Source organism: Salmo salar, chromosome 01 (genome assembly GCF_965601325.2).
Source record: "Salmo salar chromosome 01, fSalSal1, whole genome shotgun sequence".
Lineage (NCBI taxonomy): Eukaryota > Metazoa > Chordata > Actinopteri > Salmoniformes > Salmonidae > Salmo > Salmo salar.
Window position 1 is genome coordinate 175,304,452 of NC_138291.1, and position 24,755 is coordinate 175,329,206.

The 24,755-nt window shown below is 40.7% G+C and overlaps 1 protein-coding gene across 15 annotated transcripts in view; it reads left to right on the forward strand.

Annotated features, from left to right (window-relative positions):
• ppip5k2 (diphosphoinositol pentakisphosphate kinase 2) overlaps window positions 1-24,569 on the forward strand; it is an 87,217-nt gene extending 62,648 nt beyond the window's left edge. For 4 of the 15 annotated variants that reach the window (XM_082956774.1, XM_082956784.1, XM_082956797.1 and 1 more), the window contains 6 exons: window positions 2,121-2,240; window positions 9,543-9,605; window positions 10,488-10,508; window positions 16,647-16,790; window positions 16,880-16,975; window positions 23,273-24,569. In XM_082956774.1, the coding sequence (XP_082812900.1) occupies window positions 2,121-2,240; window positions 9,543-9,605; window positions 10,488-10,508; window positions 16,647-16,790; window positions 16,880-16,975; window positions 23,273-23,886 (1,058 nt within the window). In that variant the 3' untranslated portion in view covers window positions 23,887-24,569. The remainder of the gene's footprint in view (window positions 1-2,120; window positions 2,241-9,542; window positions 9,606-10,487; window positions 10,509-16,646; window positions 16,791-16,879; window positions 16,976-23,272) is intronic. The other 11 variants (XM_082956783.1, XM_082956802.1, XM_082956788.1 and 8 more) reach the window with 6 other exon arrangements.
• The last annotated feature ends 186 nt before the right edge of the window (window positions 24,570-24,755 follow it).

Genomic DNA, 24,755 nt, shown 5'->3' on the forward strand with positions numbered 1-24,755 from the left:
TCCTACACCTTCATTCTGTTCTTTCACTTTTTTCTTCAGTTTTTATCTTTTTGTATCACTAAGTAACGCTTTGATATTACAAACTATCATGTTTGAATTGTGTTATTATTTATCTTCATTTGATCGTATTATTTGTGATGGTATCTAGTAGTTAGTAGTTTATGCCTGTGTATCGTACCAGGTTCTTGGCTCATAATTAGCTCTGCAATGAAGATGACAGTTATCAAGATGCGTAGCAACTGTATAAAAGCCTAGTGGTTAGAGGACAGTACATAGTTATTAACTTGCAGTGACCTGGATCAGGTTTCCCAATAGCGTTGGAAATTAGGCTTTTACCAATGTTCTAACAATGCATCGTTCATAACGACCGAAGAAGCTGTAACATGCGTTACCCAAAACACCACGTGAATAACACTCGCTAAGTGCATCTTTACATGCGTTTCCCATAACACCACGTAGATAACACTCGCTAAGTGCATCTTTACATGCGTTTCCCATAACACCACGTAGATAACACTCGCTAAGTGCATCTTTACATGCGTTACCCAAAACACCACGTGAATAACACTCGCTAAGTGCATCTTTACATGCGTTTCCCATAACACCACGTAGATAACACTCGCTAAGTGCATCTTTACATGCGTTTCCCATAACACCACGTAGATAACACTCGCTAAGTGCATCTTTACATGCGTTTCCCATAACACCACGTAGATAACACTCGCTAAGTGCATCTTTACATGCGTTTCCCATAACACCACGTAGATAACACTCGCTAAGTGCATCTTTACATGCGTTTCCCATAACACCACGTAGATAACACTCGCTAAGTGCATCTTTACATGCGTTTCCCATAACACCACGTAGATAACACTCGCTAAGTGCATCTTTACATGCGTTTCCCATAACACCACGTAGATAACACTCGCTAAGTGCATCTTTACATGCGTTTCCCATAACACCACGTAGATAACACTCGCTAAGTGCATCTTTACATGCGTTTCCCATAACACCACGTAGATAACACTCGCTAAGTGCATCTTTACATGCGTTTCCCATAACACCACGTAGATAACACTCGCTAAGTGCATCTTTACATGCGTTTCCCATAACACCACGTGAATAACACTCGCTAAGTGCATCTTTACATGCGTTTCCCATAACATCACGTAGATAACACTCGCTAAGTGCGTCTTTACATGCGTTTCCCATAACACCACGTAGATAACACTCGCTAAGTGCGTCGTCGAGAGCATGTGTCAATACCGAAAGGATTGAAAGAAGGCAGCGCTGATCTCTGATCAGTTTTCTCCATTCAAATTCTTACCCTGCCATTTTAGAATGAATGCGCAAAAATGACGCCTAACCAGCTCTTGGAGAAACTATCACATATGGCTGCAATAATTTGAGTCATTTTATTCTAATGGCTTACCCTATGATACTGCACTAAATCACAGATTTGGCACATCATTGCGCACATGTTTATGCATAATTTAAATGTATTGAGGCACAATTACATTCGCCTGCAATTAGAAAACTATAACTCAATATGATTTAAATATTTAGGCCTGATAAGTAGTTTAAATTTTTATTTGATTTTTTTATCCTTGCTTGGCTAGTTTGTAACAATTGCTAACTTTGTATTTGTACTGTATATTGATATATTAAGATATTGGCGGTCAAAGATAGAATATGTGTTTCTGTCTATGTTTAGCAGAGATATTTGTTGTGTAGGGGAGGGCAATAAATAATCGAACAACGCACTTAAATGTTATACAAGTGGTTTGAGGCAGTCGTTAAATTACAAGCATTTTCAAGTGCAAGTTTAGTAACAAAGGTTTTGGTCAACAGCTCGGAGATATAACATTGCTCCTAGGAAGGTTTTTACAATTATCCCAGGTCTCTAATGTCGGCCCAAAAGTTAGGAATTATACCACCCCTCCTCCCCCTCCCACAAGGCCATCCTCATGCCAAGTGACATTACTGTCATTATGTGAAGGCTCTTATGAGGCTGCACAAGGTCTTTTTGTGGCAAGAATCTCCTAGAAATGCATGCTGCATGCATTCCAATGGTGTGGACCAAATGGTTGTTGTATGTATCTTCTCTTAACTCCCACCAGGGTCTCATTGCGCTGGTCTCTTTAGCACCATGGTGCTCGGGGCTTCCTCCAGTGCACCTAACCTACAAGATTATGCTCGCGCGCACCGTAAAAAGCTGACCTCTTCTGGCTTCTTAGATGGTATGTGCAAACACGCACACACATCTTTAAAAAAAAGATGAACCCTTGCTCATTTTTCTAAAGGAATCCTGTAATTTCCTCCTGTGTATTTCAATAGGAAATATATGAATGTATTCTGACACTTTGTGTCGGTCCCTCTAATTTACCGTATTGTGTTTTTGGACAGAAGCATAATTCATGTTATTGGGAGAAGAAATTGTAATCATCTTTTTAGCTAATATGGTGAAGTCCATTGTTTTGGTAGTGAATTTAAGGTTTATTCATACAAAATAAGATGTATTTTTCCGGAGTTGTGTACAATGTTGCACTCAGTACTGATCCCCCTCATAACTTCTTTTGATAATCAAGGTCATATTAAAGTATCTTACTTTCAATTCAAATAAATTGCGGGTCAAATATTCCGGTCTCAGAAATCTTGTACTATATCGATTTAGCTAGACAATGAGGTGTGAACATCCATTATTTCATTCATTACTCATTTAAAAATAATCAATTACTCAATGCAAACAGTTTCTTATGGCTAGAATCCGAACCAGACATCTGCACATGTAACTAAGCATACATTTTGCTTTGATTTCAAAGAGTTGCGTGTTTCGGATCTCAAGTAAGGACTTGGCCCTCAATCACAGTATACCTTCAATCAATTTAAATCATCAGTGATTATTTTTGGGGGAAATTTATTCTTTTGGAATTTGTATTAGAAATAAAAAAATTTAATGGAAAACTTTGTTACTGTAGCTAGCTGTAAAGCGCATATGTAGTAATATGCTTGGAAAGTAGATCACAGCTGGAGACACCTCGTCATTTTTGGGTATATTTTTTTTACACGACAGGTAGCAAGTAAAAGTGTGTGAACGGTTGCTAACTGTCTGTAAATATCTTAAGCTAACTGGCTAATTAACTTAGCTAGCTGGCTAACTTTGGGGCGAAACAATTAACGCATTTACAGTTGGTTAGCTACCGCACCACTCTTTGCTAGCAAACTTAATGCTCCCTTCAAAACTAGTAAAGTGTCTCCACTGTCTACATTTTGGCATCTCCACTTAACGTCCATATTATTCAGTGTTGGGGTCCATTCCATTTCAATTCAGTCAATTATAAATTGGAATTGGAATTTCAGTTTACTTCTGGAATTGACTTAATTCAAATAGAATTGACCACGTCCCTGGTTTTGTTGCCATATTACACTCTTCAAACAGCTGTCTACAAATACTTTTTATTGTAATTTTGTTATGAATATTGTCGTTGAATACGTTTTTTTGTAGTTTTCTTATGCTAGTGTTTGTAGCTTTTCTGTATTTTTATGCATTTTGGATCTTTCCAGACATTTTTGATAGAGCTTTTATTAAAACAGATAGCCCTATTCCACAAAGTTTTGAAAATTATTTTTCTATTATGCTGGCAGATCTGTGGAATAATAATATTTTTGTTTTTATTTGATTGCTCACCCAGTTTTAGAACGCTACGAAGTACTACATGTTATAGCACTTTTTCACAGACTGTTTCTCTGTTGTCATTTACATGGGCATTTTGATTTCAAGCCGGAGTCATTCCACCTCAAAAAGCACAAGAAATAGGATTTCGCCACCCACCATCTCAGATTGTTCTGAAATCATTTGTATAGTTCGAAACGGATAAGAATAGCTTTCCTGAAACATAATTTTTTTGAAATACACTACGTTACCAAAAATATGTGGACACCTGCTCGTCAAATATCTCATTCCAAAATCATGAGTATTAATATGGAGTTGGTCCTCCTTTTGCTGCTGTAACAGCCTCCACTCTTCTGGGAAGGCTTTCCCCTAGATGTTGGAGTATTGCTGCAGGGTCTTGCTTCCATTCAGCCACAAGAGCATTAGTGAGGTAATCCCTGATGTTTGGCGATTAGGCCTGGCTCGCAGTTGGCGTTCCAATTCAACCCAAAGGTGTTCAATGGATTTGAGGTCAGGGCTCTGTGCAGGCCAGTCAAGTTTTTCCACTCTAATCTTGACAAACCATTTCTGTATGGACCTCACTTTGTGCACGGGGGCATTGTCATGCTGAAACAGGAAAGGGAGTTCCCCAAACTGTTGCCACAAAGTTGGAAGCACAGAATATTCTAGAATGGCATTTGGCACCCGCCAAACCCGGATTCGTCCGTCAGACTGCCAGATGGTGAAGCGTAATTCATCACTCCAGAGAACACGTTTCCACTGCTCCAGAGTCCAGTGGGGGCGAGCTTTACACCACTCCAGCTGACGCTTGGCATTGCGCATGGTGATCTTAGGCTTGTGTACGGCTGCTCGGCCATAAAAACCCATTTCATGAAGCTCCCGACGAACAGTTATTTGGCTGGTGTTAATTCCAGAGGCAGTTTGGAACTCGGTAGTGAGTATTGCAACTCAGGACGGACGATTTTTACGCCATGCGCGCTTCAGCACTAGGCGGTCCCCTTCTGTGAGCTTGTGTACAGCTCTAGCAGGGCAAAAATTTGAGGAAGTGATTGTTGGAAAGGTGGCATCCTATGATGGTGCCACGTTGAAAGTCACTGAGCTTGGCCTCCCGAGTGGTGCAGGCGTCACTACTGCCTGTGGTTCGATCACAGGTTGTCACAGCCGGCCGTAACCAGGAGTCCCATAGGGCGGTGCACAATTGGCCAAGCATCGTCCGGGTTTGGGGAGGGTTTGGCCCGGGGGCTTTCCTTGACTCATCGCACTCTAGTGACTCCTTGTAGCGGGCCGTGCACCTGCAAGCTGATTTCAGTTGAACAGTGTTTCCTCCCACAGATTGGTGCGGCTCGCTTCCGGGTTAAGCGACCAGATGTTAAGAAGCAGCTCGGCTTGGCGGGTCATGTTTCGAAGGACGCATGACTCGACCTCTCCCGAGCCCGTTGCAGCAATGAGTTGCAACAATGAGACAAGATCGTAACTACCAATTGGATATCACGAAATCGGGGAGAAAAAAGGGATAAAATTACAACAAACAAAAAAAATGTATAATCACTGAGCCATTCTACTGCCAATGTTTGTCTATGGAGATCGCATGGCTGTGTGCTTGATTTTATACACCTGTCAGCAATGGGTGTGGCTGAAATAGCCGAATCCACTAATTTGAAAGGGTATCTACATACTTTTGTGTATATAGTGTAATTTGATATCTGAGCAATTAAGATAATTGATTGTACCCAAGTTGTCCATTTTTTAATTTATAGGATTCATATAATCTTCAATAAATATAGTACCTAATATCTGATTTAGACCATAATTCTTCCTAACAATGAGTAAGACATGAGGAATCCAATAAAATGGTAAAAAAAGCACCCACGGACACCCCACGCCGATCCCACCCCAACAACCACGCCGATCCCACCCCAACAACCACGCCGATCCCACCCCAACAACCACGCCGATCCCACCCCAACAACCTGTATACAGTATCAGGTCTCTGTTTGACAAGTAGTATGGATCTGCTACTTGGACTATTGCTTATTCATAATTTGTAGTGTATTCCCTGTGAATCGGGTGAATTTTGTTCTGAGAAATTGGCCATTGAAGTCGCTTGCATTGTTTATAATAAATTAGTTTTGCCCACTAGATGCCGCTGTTCCTGATGCTTTTATCCGTTTTGTTGGTGTTCTCTTGTGTTTATTAAATGGATCACAACATTTTCTTTGCAACTTTGGGTAGAAAACCAATAGCTTTTCCTCATGATGAAAATACATTGTGTGGTCATCCTCACAATAGAAACCAGTCCTCCATGAAAGTGATTCAGTTTGTCCTTCTCTTAGGCTTAACTTGTCTCCAGGAAACAGCCCCTTAGTGTGTTTTATTCCCTTAAAAAAAAAGGTATGGATTAGTTAGACCATTCCTGGCGAACAAGCAAACCATTAGGCTACATCAATTCTAATGGTTTCAATTGTAAAAGTCCCAAACACATACTCTATAGTGTTTTTCTAAGGGTAATGGTATTGGGCTGGGTTTAATGGTAAATGTCACTAATCACACTAAATATTAGGAATGCAACGGTACACAGTATGTTGTCGAACCGTTTGGTACCCTCCCTATGGGGTTCAATACGCACACATGAACCGCGGAATTACGATATGCCTGTCATTTTCCTATATATTTCCAAAACTTGCTTATTGCGCTGCAGACTACACGCACGTTGTACATTCAGATCCACAGAACCAGACGCGCAGTTTGTGAACAGGCAAGGCAGGCAACTGCTTGGGGCCCCAGGCTGTTAGGGGGCTCCTGAGGGCTCCACAGCAATGTCTCAAAATGTGGCGACCGCAGTGACCGCAACCCCCCTCCCCCTTAAACAACCAATGGACGATTTGCAATGACATCTCAGTAGGAAACTGCCCTAAAGGGGCCCCATGAAGAGAGGGGAAACCCCCAAAAAATATTCTCTCAGCTCCAACGTGACAATGGCTAGCGAGACAGCGAGAAGCAAATTTGAAGAGGTACCGCTGTCTTTCAAATCCGCTGTGTGGAAAAATGTTGGATTCAGCGTGCAATACGACGACGAGGGTAAGAAGACCGTAAACAAAGAAAGTACAGTCTGCAAGCATTGCTTTGCCACTGTCAGTTACTCGAGTGGAAACACATCAAACATGATGTCATTTACGTGGCCATCACCCGGCCGGCCGTATCCCTTGCCGGTGGAGTTGAAGCAAGGAGAGTCCACTCGTTTGCGAAAACACAACAATCACTCGCTGCTGCCTTCCAACAACAATTTGCGACAAATTCAGAAAAACTAACAAAAGCAGTGGGGGTATTCATAGCCAAAGATTTGCAGCCCTGTTCAGTGGTTACTGACTCGGGATTTCGTCACCTGATGATTTTTTTTAAACCGCGTTACAATGTCCCCTCCCGCACACATTTCAGTAGCAAAGTAATTCCCCAACTCTGTGAAACATCACAGAGAGAAATTGAAAAGGAATTGATACAGACATCCTATCTAGCTCTCTCCACAGATAGTTGGACCTCCAGAGGAACTCAAAGCTACCTCACTGTGACCGTTCACTATGTACTGGAAGCTACCTCACTGTGACGGTTCACTATGTACTAGATTGGGAGATGAAGAGCTACGTGTTGCAAACTCTTCCCTTGTATGAGAGTCATACAAACGCACACTTTACTTAAGTACAAAGATACCGAAACCGTACCGTTGCCCACAAACTGTGATGCATACCAAACCGTGGGTCTGCTGCCCTGTTGCATCCCTACTAAATATGGAGATGTGTTTTTCAATACAATTATTAAAAAACAACTGCCATGCAATGGTTTATAATTTCATTAGAGTTGTCACATTTTAGTCACAAACTAATTTATCCATCAAAGTTTTGGGCTTGTTTGAAAAGTATTTTGAGAATTGCGTAGGGATAGCCCTCTGAGAGGCCACTTGTTGGACTGTTCAAGGAGAGTTGGGTTGCAGCTTTAGGTTTATAAGAGAAGGACAAACTGCTTTCATGGAAGACTGGCTTGAATTGTGAGCATGATCACACCATTTATTTTCATCATGAACCCAATCTATTGATTTTCTACCCAAAGTTGCAAAGAAAATGTTGTGTTCCATTTAATAAACACAACAGACCAGCAAAGTGGATAAAAGGGTGTAGCGGCAGTAACAGGAACAGTGGCATCTAGTGGTAAAAACTTGGTACTTTCACACTGATTTATGGTAAATAATACAAGCGATTTCAATTAATAACAGGGGGAATAAAAACATAGCCAGATTTGCAGGAAATGCATTACAAAGGGTGAAGAAGCAATATAACAAACCGCAGCTTCATACTACTATTCAAACGTAAGAGAAATTCTACTATATACAGGTTGTTGGGGTGGGATTGGCGCTGGGGTCCATGGGTGGCTTTTGGACCATTTTATTGGATTCCTCATGTCTTACTCAGTGATGGGAAAAGTACCCAACTGTCATACTTGAGTATAAGTAAAGATACCTTAACAGAAAATGACTCAAGTAAAAGTCACCCAGTAATATACTACTTGAGTAAAAGTCTAAAGGTATTTGGTTTGAAATATACTTTGTAAGTCGCTCTGGATAAGAGCGTCTGCTAAATGATGTAAATGTAAGTATCGGAAGTAAATGTAATTGCTAAAATATACTTTAAGTATCAAAAGTAAAAGTATACATTTCAAATTCCTTATATTAGGCAAACCTGACGGTACGATTTTCATTTTTTTATTTAGGGATAGCCAGGGACGCGCTCCAACACACAATTAATTTATGTTTAGTGAGTCCGCCAGATCAGACACAGTAAGGATGACCAGGGATGTGAATTGGACCATTTTCCTGTCCTGCTAAGCATTCAAAATGTAACAAGTACTTTTGCATGTTAGGGAATGTAATGAAGTAAAAGTAGTCAAAAATATAAATAGTGAATTTAAAGTACAGATTCTTCCAACAACGACTTAGGTAAAAATACTTTAAAGAACTACTTAAGTACTTTACACCACTGGTCTTACTCAGTGGTAGGAAGTTTGGTCCAAATTGAATGTTGGGTACTATACTGTATTTGTTGAATATTATGTGAATCCCACAAATCAAAAGGGCAGATTTGGGTGCACTGAAATTATAAGAGATTCATTTAAAACAAAATAATGTTTCAGGAATGCTATTCTTATCTGTTTATAACTACAGAAATCATTTCAGAACAATCTGAGATGATGGGTGTCATGGCTTGTTGAAATAAAGTAAACCATCTGTTTGAGTCATGAAGAAAATCCAAATTTCTAAGATTATGGCTGTCAAAAATGAACAGCTTTTCCTTTAGTTTGAAGCAAATTGATCAGGATCATCAAACTTTTAATTGATTAACCCATAAAATCCAGGATTCTTTGCGCAGTCACCTAGAATGTATCCTATTTGTAATAATTTATAGCAGTGGAAAGATGCTGAAGCACCAGCAAGGTAATTGTAGAAAAACGGCAGGTGGTGAACGTACAGAGGCTACAGTAGATGTGGTTTGGGTTGGATTCTGCCATATGCAAGGTCCAATGAAGTGTGGGACCAACAGGTGTCCATTGGCCTTTCTAGAGATTGATGTTTCCGTCAACCCCCCCCCCCCCCCCCACCCCCGACTTTTAATTTCTTCAGCAGATAACCATAACAATTGTTAATCTTCACAAACTTTGCTCTGGCTGAGAGAATCCCAACAGTTAACACACTACTAAAACAAACGCTCCGTTTCCCACCCTTCTCACCTGCATGCCTTCTAATACTTGATTTCTTTTGCCTTTTCCTAACCTCTATTTCTGTTAGCTGTTGTACATTTCAGGTACCTGTTTTTCTCTTTCTCAGAGGCCACGCGTGGGTCTGCTGTAAAACGATTTTCTATCTCATTTGCGCGACACCCAACCAATGGTATGTTTGCTTTTGTTAATTAAGATGCATCCTTACCTCATCCCTGTTGTCATTTTGATCTGGATAGAATCTTCCCTCCTCATGAGACCCTCTGCTAGTGTCAAAGCAGTGCACATGGAATGTGATCCTAAATATTGAGACTTCTGAATGCTCATGCAGCCCTCCAAGACCATGTGCTTCTTTTGATCGCCTGAAAATTCCTCCTGTTTGTCACCCTATAGTTTAGGATTACATGGAGCTATTTTGTGACTAGCTAGGCTAGCTAGACCTGTCCCCTGCTTATCTGTTCATTTTAATAGTCGCAGTGCTGTAGTTTGTTTGGTTTGAATATAGCCTTCAATTTTTTCTTGATGACTTTTGTTGTGTCGGAGTTGGGTGACTGTATCACAACAATGTTGCCTATCTAAATGTTCCTTTAGACGTATGGCAAATGGTTATACCGTTGATCTAGTCAAATATGGTAAGGCTGCTAATCTAGTCAAATATGGTAATGCTGCTAATCTAGTCAAATATGGTAATGCTGCTAATCTAGGCAAATGTAGTAATGCTTTTAGTCTATGGCAAATATAGCAATGCTGACAATCTAGTCAAATATAGTAATGCTGCTAATCTAGTCAAATTTAGCTATAGTATCTATTGCACTTTTATATTTTTTTTATGTAAAGGCAACTTTTTACATCAATGTGATATCTGGGATTAATATTTTATTACATTTGGGCCGCATAAACCTGTCAGTCACCTCAGCTTGTGGTTAACGCTGTAATTTTGATGCAACAAAATATGATTTTGTATTTAAAGTACATTCTTTGTACATTAAACCAATTTGCACTAATTTGATCATTTTGGATTATCGTTTTTTTTCTGCTTTTCTAAATGGGTCAGTCTTTTCCAGTATGTTCTGTGGTAAGTGTTTTATGTTTAATTTACCCATTTTTATCTTGTCTGAACGTTGTTTGGTGTTTTTAGTTCATATAGATTTCTGTTGTGTATAGTTCAGCTTCCTTTATCTTTCTCAGTTTTCAGTCTAGACCTCCACAGTCTCTTAAACATAGTCTTCCCTGTTTTCTCCTTTCCTCAGACCCTTGGCTATGGAAATACCTTGAGTAGCTGTGTGCTTTAGTCCTGCCCCTCAGAACACTTTTGCTCATGAAAATGATATTTCTATTTGGTGCTATTGACAGGTGCTATCTATGATAAATAATCTAAGCCACAGCCATACAGTACATGTCCTACAGTCCAAAAAGGTTTAGTATATTTATTGATAAAATATTAAGATTTGTTATCATTGTTACTGTGAATTTCAAGCATATACAGTACCAGTCAAAAGTTTGGACACACCTACTCAAGGATTTTTCTTTATTTTTACTATTTTCTACATTGTAGAATACTAGTGAAGACGACATCAAAACTATGAAATAACACATTAGGACTCATGTAGTAACCAAAAAAGTGTTAAACAAATCAAATATATTTTATATTTGAGGTTCTTCAAAGTAGCCACCCTTTGCCTTGATGACAGCATAGCACAATCTTGGCATTCTCTCAACCAGCTTCACCTGGAATGCTTTGAATAGGTCTGTCCAAACTTTTCACTGGTACTTTAAATATTTACTTAATATACAGTTGAAGTCGGAAGTTTACTTACACTTAGGTTGGAGTCATTAAAACTCGTTTTTCAACCTCTCCACAAATGTCTTGTTGACAAACTATAGTTTTGGCAAGTCAGTTAGGACATCTACTTTATGCATGACATAAGTAATTTTTCCAACAATTGTTTACAGACCGATTATTTCACTTATTATTCACTGTATTCCAGTGGGTCAGAAGTTTACATACACTAAATTGACTGTGCCTTTTAAACAGCTTGGAAAATTCCAGAAAATGATGTCATGGCTTTAGAAGCTTCTGATTGGCTAATTGATTTGAATCATTTGAGTCAATTGGAGGTGTACCTGTGGATGTATTTCAAGGCCTACCTTCAAACTCAGTGCCTCTTTGCTTGACATCATGGGGGAAAAAAATTAAAAATCAGACAAGACCTCAGGAAAAAGAATTGTAGACCTCCACAAGTCTGGTTCATCCTTGGGAGCAGTTTCCAAACGCCTGAAGGTACCACGTTAATCTGTAGAAATAATAGTACGCAAGTATAAACACCATGGGACCACGCAGCCGTCATACCGCTCAGGAAGGAGATGCATTCTGTCTCCTAGAGATGAATGTACTTTGGTGCGAAAAGTGCAAATCAATCCCAGAACAACAGCAAAGGACCTTGTGAAGATACTCGAGGAAACGGGTACAAAAGTACCTATATCCACAGTAAAACGAGTCCTATATCGACATAACCTGAAAGGCCGCTCAGCAAGGAAGAGGCCACTGCTCCAAAACCGCCATAAAGCCAGACTACGGTTTGCAACTGCACATGGGGACAAAGATTGTACTTTTTGGAGAAATGTCCTCTGGTCTGATGAAACAAAAATAGAACTGTTTGGCCATAATGACCATCGTTATGTTTTGAGGAAAAAGGGGAAGGCTTGCAAGCCGTAGAACAACATCCCAACCGTGAAGCACGGGGGTGGCAGCATCGTGTTGTGGGGGTGCTTTGCTGCAGGAGGGACTGGTGCACTTAACGAAATAGATGGCATCATGAGGAAGGAAAATTATGTGGATATATTGAAGCAAAATCTCAAGACATCAGTCAGGAAGTTAAAGCTTGGTCGCAAATGGGTCTTCCAAATGGACAATGACCCCAAGCATACTTCCAAAGTTATGGCAAATTGGCTTAAGGACAACAAAGTCAAGGTATTGGAGTGGCCATCACAAAGCCCTGACCTCAATCCTATAGAAAATGTGTGGGCAGAACTGAAAAAGAGTGTGCGAGCAAGGAGGTCTTCAAACCTGACTCAGTTACACCAGCTCTGTCAGGAGGAATGGGCCAAAATTCACCCAACTTATTGTGGGAAGCTTGTGGAAGGCTACCCGAAATGTTTGACCCAAATTAAACAATTTAAAGGCAATGCTACCAAAAACTAAGTGAGTATATGTAAACTTCTGACCCACTGGGAACGTGATGAAAGAAATAAAAGCTGAAATAAATAATTCTCTCTACTATTATTCTGACATTTCACATTCTTAAAATAAAGTGGTGATGCTAACTGACCTAAGACAGGACATTTTTACTAGGATTAAATGTCAGGAATTGTGAAAAACTGAGTTTAAATGTATTTGACTAAGGTGTATGTAAACTTCCGACTTCAACTGTATTTTTCTTGATATAGGGAAAATTAGAAGTTTAATAAGAAAGGGGGCAGATCCAATCTATACCTTTTCCTGAGGTATCATATAGTGTAACTACTGTGTTATACATCCCTGCAAATATTTTCATATTTGGCCAACAAATAAGGTTTTGTTGAAAAAGAAACTTTGTTCAAATCTAATATTTTTTATATGAATTTACATCATATCCCAAAATGTGTCTTTCTACAGAGTACCGAGGTTTTTCATCCATGGTGTGTTAGACTCATTGGGGGGGTATTCATACAAATAAATATGTGGTTATTACCTCAAATGCTAAGCTCAATTGATTTTAGCTATGTATTTAGCAAACATATTTTGTTCAATGAATTGCCTCAATGACATGCAAATGGGGAAGATTTTGATGCTGTTATTAGTGATCATAAAAATGTCCCCTTTTGCCCTCCGTTGTATTAACCAGAGAAGCCATGCTCATCGTAACATACTAACCGAAAATGTTTTCTGCATCATCACCTTTGTCTGCAGTGTCTCAGACACATTTATTTACGCTTTGGTGTTAGTGTAATGCCTAAATATTATTTTCTCAGTTACTTGTTACCTTCTCAGCTGTCAAATTCGACATACTTTGGAAACTGAATCTACCACAGCTCTTTGTCATGAAAATACACACTAATGTTAAAAACCTGAAGTATTATTTATATATTAATGCAATAATTTAGAAAATAAGTATATCTAACCAATTCCAATTGTATACAGTGCATTCGGAAAGTATTCAGACCCCTTGACTTTTTCCACATATTGTTACGTTACAGCCTTATTCTAAAATTGATTTAAATGTTTTCCCCTTCATCAATCTACACACAATACCCCATGATGACAAAGCAAAAACAGGTTTTTAGACATTTTTGCAAATATATTAAAAATGGAAATATTACGTTTACATAGTTATTCAGACCCTTTACTCAGTACTTTGTTGAAGCACCTTTTGCAGGGATTACAGCCTTGAGTCTTGCTGGGTATGATGCTACAAGCTTGGCACACCTATATTTGGGGAGTTTCTCCCATTCTTCTCTGCAGATCCTCTCAAGCTCTGTCAGGTTGGAAGGGGAGCGTCGCTGCACATCTATTTTCAGGTCTCTCCAGAGATGTTCAATCGGGTTAAAGAACAGGCTCGGGCTAGGCCGCTCAAGGACTTTCAGAGACTTGTCTGCAAGCCACTCCTGCTTTGTCTTGGCTGTGTACTTAGGGTTGTTGTCCTTTTGGAAGGTGAACCTTCGCCCCAGTCTGAGGTCATGAGCACTCTGAAGCAGGTTTTCATCAAGGATCTCTCTCTTTCGTCAATGATCTCTCTCTTTCATCAAGGATCTCTTTGTACTTATCTCTCTGTGCTCCGTTCATCCATCCCTCAATCCTGACTAGGCTCCCAGTCCCTGCTGCTGAAAAACATCCCCACAGCATGATGCTGTGACCGCCATGCTTCACCGTAGAGATGGTGCCAGGTTTCCTCCTGATGTGACGCTTGGCATTCAGGCCAAAGAGTTCAATCTTGGTTTCATCAGACCAGAGAATCTTGTTCCTCATGGTCTGAGTCTTTGCATGCCTTTTGGCAAACTCCAAGCAGGCTATCATGTGCCTTTTACTGAGGAGTGGCTTCCGTCTGGCCACTCTACCATAAAGGCCTGATTGGTGGAGTGCTGCAGAGATGTTTGTCTTTCTGGAAGGTTCTCCCATCTCCACAGAGGAACTCTGGAGCTCTGTCTGAGTGACCATCGGGTTCTCGGTCACCTCCCTGACCAAGGCCCTTCTCCGCCAATTGCTCAGTTTGGCCGCGCGACCAGCTCTAGGAAAGAGTCTTGGTGGTTCCAAACTTCATCCATTTAAGAATGATGGAGGCCACTGGGGACCTTCTATACTGCTGTTTTCGTACCCTTCCCCAGATCTGTTCTTTGACACAATCCTGTCTCGGAGCTCTATGTACAATTCCTTTGACCTCATGCCTTGGTTTTTGCTCTGACATGCACTGTCAACTGTGGGGCCTTTCCAAATATTTTCCAATCAATTGAATTTATCGCCGGTGGACTCCAATCAACTTGTAGAAACTTCTCAAGGATGATAAATGGAAACAGGATGCACCTGAGCTCAATTTCGAGTCACATAGCAAAGAGTCTGAATACTTATGTAAATAAGGTATTTGTAACGGTTGTCGTCGGGAATGGAGGACCAAAACGCAGCAGGAATGTGGATGCTCATCTTGTATTTTATTTTAAATTAAGAGAACACCAAAATAACAAACGAACAACAAAACAGTCTTGTCAGGCTCACACATGCAAAACAAGAAACAATCTCCCACAAACACATACCCCTATATAGGACTCTCAATCAGAGGCAACTAGAAAACACCTGCCTCCAATTGAGAGTCCAACCCCAATAAACTAGACATAGAAATACAAAAGACTAGAGACCACATAGAAATACAAACCTAGAACATAACCCCGGAAATAATAAATCAAACACCCTACTACATAAAACACCACCCCGAACCACATAAACAAAATACCCTCTGCCACGTCCTGACCAAACTACAATAACAAATAATCCTTATACTGGTCAGGATGTGACAGTATTTCTGTTTTTTATTTTGAATACATTTTTTAAAAATCTAGCAACCTGTTTTTCGCTTTGTCATTATGAGGTATTGTGTGTAGATTGAGGACTTTTTCAAATGTAATTAATACATTTTTGAAGAAGGCTGTAATGTAACAAAATGTGGGAATATTCAAGAGCCCTGAATTCACTCATTACCCACAGTCACTAATCGATTACCACTTAAGAATAATGCTAGACCCGCCAAAGAGCAAGCCAACTGGAAAAAGAGATGAAACCAGAAAAAGAAAGTAGCCCCATATTCTTTTGTATGTATTGTCATTTCTAAAACGTCTTAAATAGTTGCCATGTACATTAATGCCATTTTCTTACATTATGGTATTTTATTAAATGTGCATTATGCAGATATCGCTCCACCATTTCCTGGTTGCTAAAATTCTAATAGTTCTCCTAATTTCAATTTGTGGCAAAACAAGCAAGAATCATTGTACCATCTAAACCACTGTGAAAATATTTTCAATAACCACAAATATTGTATTTTCAGCTTGTTTGAAGCTGGTGTACAAACGGAAAGTAAAAGATGCAAAAATGAAACTTAAGAACTGGAATCATAGAAATGGCACACAGAACAGATCTACCGCTTCTTGCTTCCAATGAGTGATAGATCTATAACTCATATTTTTATGCAAATTTCATCAGGTTGCCTAAAAAGTTACAACTTGTAGCTTTTAAATCAAATGTAAAAAAATGTATTTAAAAAAGTCAGCTTTTCTCCTGAACGATATTGTGGTGTTTGTTAGACCACTTTGTTGAATCTCGCCCCAACGTCCATCAAAGGCTTTAGGGCTATATAAACCAAACTGTAATCCCAACTAGGTTAAGTTAACATTCACTCTTGTGTTTCTTCTCATCCTGGCTGTGACAGTCGTGATGGGTATTGCTTTCAGTGGGATATACTTTGTGTCATACATCTGCCTGCATCCTACAGTATTCACCTCAATCAGATCTGATTTTTGTCGGTAGTGTTTTATTTTGTTTGCTGTCACTTGGAGATAATGGAAGCCTTGTGATTTTTGTCTGCCGATTTCAAATAATACAATGTTCTCTGTCATGAGTAGTCTCCAGAGGGCTTGTAGTGTTCTCCGTATTGTCGGCTTGTCATCTGGAGGCGTTTCCACCCTCTAGGTTTTGAGCTGTACTCCATGGTTCCGTCCATATGCCCCCTGGAGACCCTGCACAACTCGCTCTCGCTGAAACAGATAGACGACTTCCTGGCTTCCATCGCTGCATCCCATGAGTCACTCCTGGACATCTCTGCCTCCTCCCCAGGTACATATCGCTGCTCATCGTACAGTACAAATGATCAACGATCATTTGTTGCCGCTCGCATCTCAATATATTTTTTTTGTGTTCGACAGCTGCGAAGAAAACTCCTTTGAACACTTACACTCCTGCAAAGATATTGCCCTGCCCTTTCACGCAAGGCAAGAAGAATGTGGACAAGGCTGCAACTGGTAAACGATTTAGTGTTGATTACCCATCACTTGCTATAGTAGTACTGTAACTAATTGGCTTGCTCTGTTTATGTACTCTTTTTATTTGACCATTCTTTGGGCTATTCCAGCATTATAGATGTGACATAAGAAATAAAGCAATTACGCTTTTGCTCCTGAGTGGCGCAGAGGTCCGCAGCACTGCTTCTCAGTGCTAGAGGCGTCACTACAGACCCTGGTTTGATTTCAGGCTGTATCACAACCGGCCGTGATTGGGAGTCCCATAGAGCGGGGCGCAATTGACACAGCGTCGTCCGGGTTTGGCCAGGGTAGGCCATCATTGTAAATAAGAATTTGTTCTTAACTGACTTGCCTAGTTAAATAAATAAAAATGGATGTGACATATATTTTCGTACAAGATTTAAGGGGAGACTGAACATATTAGCATATTAACATATTAGCAAAAAGTCTGAGTTGGTAAGTCTTTTAGAATGAAAGGCTTGACTGAACACAAAAACAACAATTTTGAAAAGATTGTCTTGCATTATTACTTTGGAGAGGAGAAGCGACGATTATGAATGTGACACACTATGTTATGGATGTGACACTCCGTTATGGATGTGACAATCTGAAACAGTCAGATTTCTTGATCAAAATCTATCGTACTGTAACAAGTGTTGTCATCTGGAATGTTTTTTATAATGTCAACAGAAGTGGAACTACATAATTATGTTCCAAAATACTGAATGGTATTCTGCACCATAGTCTAATAATGCAAGGCAACACTCCGAACAGAGTATTTAAAAAAATATATCAATGACCATTACTAGTTGAATGTAGACATGAGACAATTTATTCTATTCTATTTTTTTATTTTCTTAAAAGGGTGGATCAGCTTTAATATTGCGGATAGATTGTAGCTTCCATCAAAGTAATTGTCTGCATCACTTCCAATCTCCCATATATTTTCGGGGTAAATATATTTATATATATACACTACCGTTCGAAAGTTTGAGGTCACTTAGAAATGTCCTTGTTTTTGAAAGAAAAGCATTTTTTTTTGTCCATTTAAAATAACATCAAATTGATCCGAAATACAGTGTAGACATCGTTAATGTTGTAAATTACTATTGTAGCTGGAAACGGCTGCTTTTTAATGGAATATCTACATAGGGGTTACAGAGGCCCATTACAGTGAGGGGAGAAAAAGTATTTGATCCCCTGCTGATTTTGTACGTTTTCCCACTGACAAAGAAATGGTCTGTCTATAATTTTAATAGTAGGTTTATTTGAACAGTGAGAGACAGAATAACAACAAAAAAATCCAGAAAAACGCATGTCAAAAATGTTATAAAATGATTTGCATTTTAATGAGGGAAATAAGTATTTGACCCCTCTCAATCAGAAAGATTTCTGGCTCCCAGGTGTCTTTTATACAGGTAACGAGCTGAGATTAGGAGCACACTCTTAAAGGGAGTGCTCCTAATCTCAGTTTGTTACCTGTATAAAAGACACCTGTCCACAGAAGCAATGAATCCATCAGATTCCAAACTCTCCACCATGGCCAAGACCAAAACTCTCCAATGATGTCGGGGACAAGATTGTAGACCTACACAAGGCTGGAATGGGCTACAAGACCATCGCCAAGCAGCTTGGTGAGAAGGTGACAACAGTTGGTGCGATTATTCGCAAATGGAAGAAGCACAAAAGAACTGTCAATCTCCCTCGGCCTGGGGCTCCATGCAAGATCTCACCTCGGGGAGTTGCAATGATCATGAGAACGGTAAGGAATCAGCCCAGAACTACACGGGAGGATCTTGTCAATGATCTCAAGGCAGCTGGGACCATAGTCACCAAGAAAACAATTGGTAACACACTACGCCGTGAAGGACTGAAATCCTGCAGCGCCCGCAAGGTCCCCCTGCTCAAGAAAGCACATATACATGCCCGTCTGAAGTTTGCCAATGAACATCTGAATGATTCAGAGGACAACTGGTGAAAGTGTTGTGGTCAGATGAGACCAAAATGGAGCTCTTTGGCATCAACTCAACTCGCCGTGTTTGGTGGAGGAGGAATGCTGCCTATGACCCCAAGAACACCATCCCCACCGTCAAACATGGAGGTGGAAACATTATGCTTTGGGGTGTTTTTCTGCAAAGGGGACAGGACAACTTCACCGCATCAAAGGGACGATGGACGGGGCCATGTACCATCAAATCTTGGGTGAGAACCTCCTTCCCTCAGCCAGGGCATTGAAAATGGGTCGTGGATGGGTATTCCAGCATGACAATGACCCAAAACACACGGCCAAGGCAACAAAGGAGTGGCTCAAGAAGAAGCACATTAAGGTCCTGGAGTGGCCTAGCCAGTCTCCAGACCTTAATCCCATAGAACATCTGTGGAGGGAGCTGAAGGTTCGAGTTGCCAAACGTCAGCCTAGAAACCTTAATGATTTGGAGAAGATCTGCAAAGAGGAGTGGGACAAAATCCCTCCTGAGATGTGTGCAAACCTGGGTGGCCAACTACAAATCAAATGTATTTATATAGCCCTTCTTTAATCAGCTGATATCTCAAAATGCTGTACAGAAACCCAGCCTAAAACCCCAAACAGCAAGCAATGCAGGTGTAGAAGCACGGTGGCTAGGAAAAACTCCCTAAAAAGACCAAAACCTAGAGAGGAACCAGGTTATGAGGGGTGGCCAGTCGTCTTCTGGCTGTGCTGGGTGGAGATACAAGAAACATCTGACCTCTGTGATTGCCAACAAGGGTTTTGCCACCAAGTACTAAGTCATGTTTTGCAGAGGGGTCAAATACTTATTTCCCTCATTAAAATGCAAATCAATTCATAACATTTTTGACATGCGTTTTTCTGGATTTTTTTGTTGTTATTCTGTCTCTCACTGTTCAAATAAACCTACCATTAAAATAATAGACTAATCATTTCTTTGTCAGTGGGCAAACGTACAAAATCTGCAGGGGATCAAATACTTTTTTCCCTCACTGTATCAGCAACCATCACTCCTGTGTTCCAATGGCACGTTGTGTTAGCTAATCCAAGTTTATCATTTTAAAAGGCTAATTGATCATTAGAAAACCCTTTTGCAATTGTTAGCACAGCTGAAAACTGTTGTTCTGATTAAAGAAGCAACAAAACTGGCCTTTAGACTAGTTGAGTATCTGGAGCATCAGCATTTGTGGGTTCGATTACAGGCTCAAAATGGCCAGAAACAAATAACTTTCTTCTGAAACTTGTCAGTCTATTCTTGTTCTGAGAAATGAAGGCTATTCTATGCGAGAAATTGCCAGGAAACTGAAGAACTCGTACAACGCTGTGTACTACTCCCTTCACAGAACAGAGCAAACTGACTCTAACCAGAATAGAAAGAGGAGTGGGAGGCCCCGGTGCACAACTGAGCAAGAGCGTGTCTAGTTTGAGAAACAGACGCCTCCACAAGTCCTTAACTGGCAGCTTCATTAAATAGTACCCGCAAAACACCAGTCTCAACCTCAACAGTGAAGAGGCGCCTCCGGGATGCCGGCCTTCTAGGAAGAGTTGTAAAGAAAAAGCCATATCTCAGACTGGCCAATAAAAAGAAAAGACTAAGATGGGCAAAAGAACACAGACACTGGACAGAGGAACTCTGACAGTATCCCGGATTTCTATTTGCCATATATTTTTCAACTGTACTGAACCTTTCGATTCAAAAGTTCTGAACCTTTCTATTCTCATAGTTTCTACAGATTGTAAATTAAAGATGAACGTTTTTGCTAAAATAATAATTATATTATTGATCGATTGACTGACTTTTCAAATCACCCTGTATTGCTATCTGCAGCGTTAGCTCTACGTAAATGTTGCAATTCTTCAGCCATTCCTAGACCTGTGACCAAAAACGAGCTACATATGGACAATACCAAAATAAATTATCTGCAGAGCTGGGAAGGTTGTATCCCCTATATAAACTCATCAAAAAAAGAAATGTCCTCTCACTGTTAACTGCGTTTATTTTCAGCAAACTTGACATGTGTAAAGATTTGTATGAACATAACAAGATTCAACAACTGAGACATAAACTGAACAAGTTCCACAGACATGTGACTAACAAATGGAATAATGTGTCCCTGAACAAAGGGGGGGGGGGGTCAAAATCAAAAGTCAGTCAGTATCTGGTGTGGCCACCAGCTGCATTAAGTACTGCAGTGCATCTCATGGAATCTGCCAGATTTGCCAGTTCTTGCTGTGAGATGTTACCCCACTCTTCCACCAAGGCACCTGTAAGTTTCTGGACATTTCTGGGGGGAATGGCCCTAGCCATCACCCTCCGATCTAACAGGTCCGAGACATGCTCAATGGGATTGAGATCTGGGCTCTTCGCTGGCCATGGCAGAACACTGACATTCCTGTCCTGCAGGAAATCACGCACAGAAGGAGGAGTATGGCTGGTGGCATTGTCATGCTGGAGGGTCATGTCAGGATGAGCCTGCAGGAAGGGTACCACATGAGGGAGGAGGATGTCTTCCCTGTAACGCACAGTGTTGAGATTGCCTGCAATGACAAGCTCAGTCTGATGATGCTGTGACACACTGCCCCAGACCAAGACGGACCCTCCACCTCCAAATCGATCCCGCTCCAGAGTACAGGCCTCTGTGTAACGCTCATTCCTTCGACTATAAACGCGAATCCGACCATCACCCCTGGTGAGACAAAACCGTGACTCGTCAGTGAAGAGCACTTTTTGCCAGTCCTTTCTGGTCCAGCGACGGTGGGTTTGTGCCCATTGGCGACGTTGTTGCCGGAGATGTCTGGTGAGGACCTGCCTTAGAATAGGCCTACAAGCCCTCAGTCCACCCTCTCTCAGCCTATTGCGGACAGTCTGAGCACTGATGGAGGGATTGTGCGTTCCTGGTGTAACTCGGGCAGTTGTTGTTGCCATCCTCTACCTGTCCCGCAGGTGTGATGTTCGGGTGTACCGATCCTGTGCAGGTGTTGTAACACGTGGTCTGCCACTGTGAGGACGATCAGCTGTCCGTCCTGTCTCCCTGTAGCGCTGTCTTAGGCATCTCACAGTACGAACATTGCAATTTATTGCCCTGGCTACATCTGCAGTCCTCATGCCTCCTTGCAGCATGCCTAAGGCACGTTCACGCAAATGAGCAGGGATCCTGGGCATCTTTCTTTTGGTGTTTTTCAGAGTCAGTAGAAAGGCCTCTTTAGTGTCCTAAGTTTTCATAACTGTGACCTTAATTGCCTACCATCTGTAAGCTGTTAGTGTCTTAACGACCGTTCCACAGGTGCATGTTCATTAATTGTTTATGGTTCATTGAACAAGCATGGGAACAGTGTTTAAACCCTTTACAATGAAGATCTGTGAAGTTATTTGGATTTGTACGAATTATCTTTGAAGGACAGTGTCCTTATAAAGGGACGTTTCTTTTTTTTGCCGAGTTTATATAACATTCTATTGGTTGCAATAATTTGGTATAATTTAAATTGAAAAAATTCAACGTTTTGAATCCGGCGTCGTTTTGCATGTCAATTCATAAACCATGTGCCATGGAATTGGTACATCGAAAATCTCTTCCCAACTATTTAGCTATTTATATTGCACAGCTGTCAGAGTTCCTTACTTTTTCCCCCTTTCACTTGCCTCTTCCATTTTTGCTGTAATGCTGCAATTAGTTGGTTGTAATAGACATGAGATTATTTGTATTACACCTTTTCTGAAATATTGTGTAATGTAAATGTAAAATAGACATGAATATGCAAATGAAGCTATTTGGTATTTTTGGGGGGATCCCCACTAGCTGTTGGGGGGATCCCTACTAGCTGTTGCAAAAGCAGCAGCTACTCTTCCTGGGGTCCACACGAAACATGACATAATACAGAACATTAATAGTCAAGAAGAGCTCAAGGACAGAACTATATCAATTTTAAAAAAGGCACATGTAGCCTACATATCAATACATACACACACTATATAGGTCAAATAGGGGAGAGGCGATGTGAGGTTTTGCTTTATCTGTTTTTTGACATGTGCCTACTGTTAGTCTGCACTCCAAAATATAATTAGGAACGTGGCTTCATTCTGAAATGATTGACAAGTTTTTCTCAGGTTGACCTTCCGCTGGAACTTTTTTCCTTATTTTTCAGTCACAATGTTCTTGTGAATGGAGAATGCCAAGTTGAAACATCTGAAAGCTCAGTAACAGCTGGAGATTAACTCTACAATTTGAAATGAACTGAAGTCCATTTCACCAGCGGTGTGAGCTATGCTCACAGTTGACCATGCTCATTGCGCTTCCTTTTCTCCTTCACAGGGATCAGCTCATCGCCCACCAAAGATCCCCGGTCTGGCCCTGCCGACCCTTCCCCAAACGCTGCAGCCGGGGATAAAGCATCCCAGCCGTCCCCTTCTCAGCCCACCACAGAAAGCAAAGCAGCCCTGCAATCCTCCTCTGAGGACCTGGAACCTCCTGCTGGACTCTCAGCCACCCAGAACCCAGCAACTCAACACGCCTCCAAAGACAAACTGGAACCCTCAACCCCTGACAAATGTGTCAAGCAGACTCTGCAGCATGATGCCCAAAGTTGCAAAGTGCCACCACAAACCCAGAGTGGTGACGTATCACCACAATCCCCTGCCCAAGGTGCACCAAGTGGCAAAGTCCCTTCAAAGAACCCTACCCAAGATAACCTGACTTGTAAAATGTCCCCACACTCACCTTCCAAAAAAATCCAAACGTTTCCCCAGGATGCACCAAGTGGTAAAGTAACAACGCAAGCCCCTTCCCTAGACCCCACAGAAAAAGGGTCCAAGACTTCACCCCATGACAAAGTTCACCAGGGACTGAATTCTAAAGGTACTCTTGGAGAAGGTGCCATGTCTTTCACCACCAGCAAGGAAAGGGAGGCAAAGCTGGACTCCAAATAAACAAATGTTCTGTTCTAGGTCAAAACAGTGTTGCAATTGTTACATAATTAGGATTAGATTAACCAGAAATCATAATCTCGTCTAGACTAGGGTTATTTGTTACAAAATGCTGTTACTCTTTTAGCTGAGCTTACAACATGTTAATTTCATGAAGTTTCAATGTTTCTGGGGGGGTGTCACTGTTGCACAGTGTGTGTAAAAGGCACACTTACCTAAGACATGCAATGTGTTTGTGATTGTCTCTGCTACTGTATGACTGCTTCCCATTTGATTCACCTTTTGTTAGTGTCTTGTATATTTTAATGTAATGCCGATGTATAGAATTTAAATGTTGAATATTCTGCTGCCTACATCTCACTGGATTCCAGAACTGAGACTAATGGAATGGATGTTCTGGCTCATCTTGAGTCTACAAGGTCCAAGCTATGTTTTTAAAGGGTCAGATAAAATATACCTGTTTCCTGTACAGGGTACATATGTTTTTCACCTATATTTTCAGACCTACTCTGAGCTTGCACTTCATTTCCCATTCATGAAACTGGAATCAGAAGTGTCTGCCTTGTGCACACTGTAATGACCATCGTTTTCACTCTTTATTACATTGTAATCAAACATATAATTGTTGTGTATGTATGTGTATATATATATATATATTCAGAATAAAAATTCAGGGAAAATCCTAATCTTTGGTTTAACTGTCACTTCATTAGTTCTTTACTACAAGCTGTGCTTGTTGTTGTGCAACAACTGTCATTAATGGGTCTATTTGTCTGTGAAAACCATTCTATTTTTTTTGGTATGAGAGGTACAATTATGGAAATATTGCTCTAGATAATGTTATTCCCACAGTATATACACTGGGGCAAAAA